General features: G+C 39.1%; 1 protein-coding gene across 1 annotated transcript in view; it reads left to right on the forward strand.

The window, feature by feature from the left end:
• Window positions 1–243: 243 nt before the first annotated feature.
• Window positions 244–5,093, forward strand: part of LOC103776737 (retinal dehydrogenase 2-like) — a gene marked incomplete at its 3' end in the record, with an annotated part of 23,656 nt that continues 18,806 nt past the window's right edge. The window contains exon 1 of the mRNA XM_008944264.1: window positions 244–360. Coding sequence (XP_008942512.1) covers window positions 244–360 — 117 coding nt within the window. The remainder of the gene's footprint in view (window positions 361–5,093) is intronic.

Here is a 5,093-nt window from a genome sequence, read left to right on the forward strand (position 1 = left end):
CGGCTACGCCGCGCGAGTGAGCGGGGCTGTGCTGCGGTCGCCCTAGGTAGGATGGACCTGCCCCCCTGCCTCTGCCCCCATGTCCAATAAGAAGAGACCCGGCTTGACACCTGCCTATATACAGAGGACGAGAGCAGCGTCTTCAGCGTCGGTCTGTGGAGGGGGGGGGGAACCAGCCCAAAGTACAACACGACATCAGGTCAGAGCGGGGGGCTCGGTGGTGCTATAAAACCCCCCGAGACTATGACTTCCAGTAAAATTGAGATGCCAGGGGAGGTGAAGGCAGATCCTGCAGCTCTGATGGCATCTCTGCATCTGCTGCCTTCTCCCACTCTGAACCTTGAAATCAAATACACCAAGGTAAGTTGTATTCGTTTGTTCTGGCAAGAAAATTCATGGCTTTCCCTTCAAAAGAAGGATTTTGCTTAAAGGAGTTTTATTCTACTCTGACCAGTTCGAGTGTTGAGATAAAAACTACTAAAAGACTGCCTTGAGTCTGTAGTAAAGGAAACGGACTTTTCCCCTGTAATCATCTGAAAAACCACAGGATAATAGGAAAGCAAATTAGGTCTGTTGGGACTGGCTGTGCTGCTTCTCTGAATGCATTTTTTTACAGAGCTGTTGGGGTTTATTTTCAGTGCAAAATCAGTAGTTCTCAAATAAGTTTGGTTTGCTTTTGATGTGCTTGAGAGGAAGTTACTGCACATATCTGTGTGTCTCAATCAAAAAATAAAAATGTTTTCTTTCTTGAATTACCCTGTATGCCCAAGGGGCTCTTTTAGAATTCCCGGAAGACTTTTAATACTACCAAGTTGTTACAGCACTGGAACAGGTCTCTCTACTAACTTCTGTGATTCTTGAATAGTATTGTAAGAGGACATATGTTTTTCCTACTAGCCTTTAAGACTAATTGAATAAAGAGAGGGTTAAGAACAAACCCATTGGGTCAATGTAGAAAAATCTGCTGGTTTTCTATAGTGTGTTATGTGATTAAATTCTTCTTGTTGGTTAAGATGGACTTTAAGAACAATCATTTGCTTGGAAATGCAACCTGAGTTTTTAACAGTTATTTATATATTTTGAATCTTTGTGTCTTCAGTGAAAGAATGTCTTAGTTTCTGTTGAAGAAGTTTCAAATGTGTTGTATAAACAGATAACGATGTGTCAGACTGTTTCTCATTACCAAGTAACTTAATAGGAACAATAAGCACATCAACACTGGGAAAAGGTGCTAACACTTTTATCTACTGGAAGTACAATTTCAGGAGCTTTAAAGCTGATGGGAAAATCATTTTGGCTGATATAGTGTCATTTTTTCCTCCATATCATCAATTGAAAAGCTTTTCATCTTTTCTCTTTTTTAAGTGGATGCCAAAACTAATTTGTCCTCTAATTTGTTACAGCAATTCCCTGTTCTAGAAGAACGTTTCAGAGGAAAGTAAACTATTTCAGATTTCATTACATTTTAATGCAAACTGCAGTATGCAAATGAAAAGATGCATATGATTTCTTGCATTTGATTTCTTTAAAAATAGTTTAAATAAGGAACGTAGTTATTTGATGTGTGGTGTTACACTTTGGGAGCAATCATACTGTGCAAATAGTATTTGGCATGAATTTTGTTTATTGCCAGTTTCAATGTAAATTGTGCTTTTGGAGTGTTCGGTGGCTAATACCTGAGAGTAGCATTTCAGTTTGCATAGTAAGTGTACTTGCATTTGTCCGTTCTAAAACTAGAAAATTGGTTCTAAAAATCTCTGAAAAAGTAAGAGTCGTCAGCAATCTTATCTTCCTATCTGTGAGAATGGAAACTGGATAGTAACCTTCAATAATTCAGAATAAATAGTGCCATAATCTCAGAAAAATGTAAAGATGTTACATATTTTACATTAATGGAACAAATAAAAAAAAGGTGTTTTGTTTCATTATTAAGCCAAAACCAACAGCAGCGTGTTCCTTGTAAGCTTGGTTTGGAGATATTGGGTAACTCCTCGTTGATTTTAGAGAAATTTGGTTTAGGGCAGGCATCAACTATTTCACTTGGCATGTCCTCTGTCTCTGTTTTTCTGTCTCGCTCTTCCTTCTCTTTTCTCTTTCTCTGCAGGAAATACAAGTGATTTATAGATAATTGGAGTTTTCAGCTTGGAGTCTTGTCTTGGGCAGGACTTTTATCCTGGATCCACTTTCCCACCTATTAAAAAGAAAAATAATCAAAAATGAAATTAAATAATGGATTGTAACTTGATTCTTTCTTTTGGGGGAGTGGTCACTTCATGTCTTAAATGACAAACAACTTCCATAAACAATAAATAACATTAGACTAAGGAAAGCATTCCTAGCAGTCTCTCTCCTTCTTAGCTGGGAATTTTAAATACACAACCAGGACACAAAATTCTTGAACTCTCTATTACAGCTGTCTCTGAATGTGAAATCTTAACCATTTGGCATTTAATTCTTTATGAAAAATAGAGGTACCTGTGAACATTTAAGCTAAGCCAAGTAATTTTAACATACATTTTGCTAATTAATCCCCATTTCTGGAATTCCGACAAAACTGTCTACTTCTCTGTTTTAGAATAGAACATGTTAAAATTCCAGACATCTCTAAATAAGATTTGTTAAAGATTTGTAATATGTACTGGGAAAAAGTAAATTTATTATTCATGAATCTTTAAAGCACTACATTATTGGAATTACTATGAAAGGTCCTTCCAAGAACATAGATAAAACAAGTATTGCCCATGTAATTTGCACATATTTGATTGTTTAGCAGAATTACTGGATGTTGTGAAATGTTCCTCTGGTAGGTTGACTGAAGTGAGCAGAAAACTTAAAGTCCTTCTGGTCTGTACACCTGACATAGCATACACAGGCAATATCATTTTTCATTGGTCAGAGGTAATATACTTAGTAATGAAAACTACATGATGCCATGTTTTTATGTAAGATGTGCAGGAGTATCTACTGTGACCTCAATGCTGGGAGTCAGCCTACACCGTTTTAAAAAGAAAGCCAAATATTAGAAATATTTTTTCCCAGCTTGTTAATACCTTGGCATGGTATCTGTGAAAAAATAATGTGTAGTTTAGATGTGTGTAATAAGAATTGGTGAATAGGATGTGAACCAGACATGAAGATGAGTGTTCAGGCACACAGGGTGAAGTTTTTCTGTGTGGCTGGCGAGTGTTAAAACTGCTCCGTGCAAGACTACTTCTTTTCATGGTGATTGCTCTCTAATTCTCCACTCCTTAACATATGGGGAGGGACTGTATCTGCACAACAAGGGACCTTCCACTATTGCATGCAGCTAGTTTACTCTACAGCCCTGTGGCACAGCAAGCCGTCCTCAGTGCTCCTTGTCAGGTGTGTGTTGGCAATGCTGTGCTCCGTATGTAAGGGAGCACTCGGGAGCGGCATCCAGCCCTCTCCCTGGCAACAAGTCATACTTCTGTGAATGTCAGCTTTTTGCCAGAAATTCTCCCAGGATGGACTGCTCTAGAAATATTAGATGTGTGAGATAAGCCATAGCATGACGCCCAGCAAGGACGTGTTATTAGTGTGTTTTGTACAGCAAGCACTGATAGCACTGAGAACCTGATAGCTCCTGAGGGTGAACAGAGGGTTCTCTGCTTCGTGTTGTGTTGATGCTCCCCCTTTCATGCTCTTACAGAACTTTGTTCTCCCTCCTGAGACCGCAGTGTCTCCCAAGTATCTGGCAGTAGACACAGAATCAGCCCAGTGGATTGAGCCCTTTGCAGCATTTCCCTCCTGCTACCTGTCTGAGGGGCTAAAGGTGTTTCTACTAGATGCGGCTGTCTTCCCTTTCTTATGACATAATCTAATCTACTTAACAATGTATTTTCATGGTGGTTTTAGTAAGTCCCGTTGACTTTAACAAAAGACAGCCTGGTATAAAATGAGGACCCTAGGGTTCTATCCTGTCCTAGCTTTGTCACTGCATCACGTAACTGAGTGAACAAACATTCCTACTTTGCATTGTGTTGGGATCACTAATCCAGCTGGATGGCTTATATTTTGTGACTTGGTTGCCAATTGAGTTAAGTCTAAGAAAGAGCCGAAGAACTTTAGCATAAGCAAAAGTTGAAGAACTGTAGGCTTGAAATCTTTTATAAAGAAGCACTCTAAGTTACAGTGCTGTGGCTGTGAAGAGGTAGGAAAATGTTTCTGTAGTAATAGCCTGTGATTTGGCTGACAACCATGTATTTTAGTCACGGGTACAACTGTTTGCCTCTGCTTGTACACCATAGGCCAATATTTGGTCACTTTCTAAACACAAACCAGGAAAACTAGCCAGCACTGCAACAGAAAACTGTATAGAGCAGTTTGTGTTAAGTGTAGGCCAACTGCTTCTGGCTAGACAAGAACTAACAAATGCATTTCCAGTTTTCATTATAAGCTTTTGGGTTTGAAACTTGGTCTGTTACCAAGTTTCTGTATTTTCCTTCTCATTGTGCTTTCCTGGCATTGCCCAGAAAATGAGCGCTGCAGAACACTATTAGAAATTCTTTTCACCCAAATTTCCAGCATGTGTTTTCCAAATAAAATTCTAGACCGACATTAAGAGAGGAGGCAGGAAATCTCTTTTATTTAGAATAATATACAGAATCTTTGTCATTTTTTGCACTGAAGACAAGCTTTGGAAAAACTTGGACTAAGTGGTGAATACATGCTCTTTCCCACCTGGCTTCTCCTGAATGAGCTCACTACTTTTAGTGCCTTTCAAAGTCAGGTTCACTGACTGATACTTGAAGAAATCAGCTAGCCTTTTAGGTCAGCTCAGTGAGCGCTGTCCACTTCCAAAAGGTGGGGCATGGAAAATTAGAGATGGTTGCAGGAGGAGTAGACAAACAGAACAGCTACTTTAACCTCCTGTGGAACACTTACGCATCAGATGCTGGCACTAGTTATGTCCTTCAGTATTGTCATAGATGAAGTTTTAGGATATATCCTGTATTTAGGTTTACTGCTGGTTAAATCTGCAGTTTGAATTCTCTTGTAGTGTGTTTATACTTTGTGGTTAGTATTACAGTCTATAAGCCCATGTAACAATTGCAAACTGTTTATGCACTCTT

Source organism: Merops nubicus, unplaced genomic scaffold (assembly GCF_000691845.1).
Source record: "Merops nubicus isolate BGI_N331 unplaced genomic scaffold, ASM69184v1 scaffold49600, whole genome shotgun sequence".
Taxonomy (NCBI): Eukaryota; Metazoa; Chordata; class Aves; order Coraciiformes; family Meropidae; genus Merops; species Merops nubicus.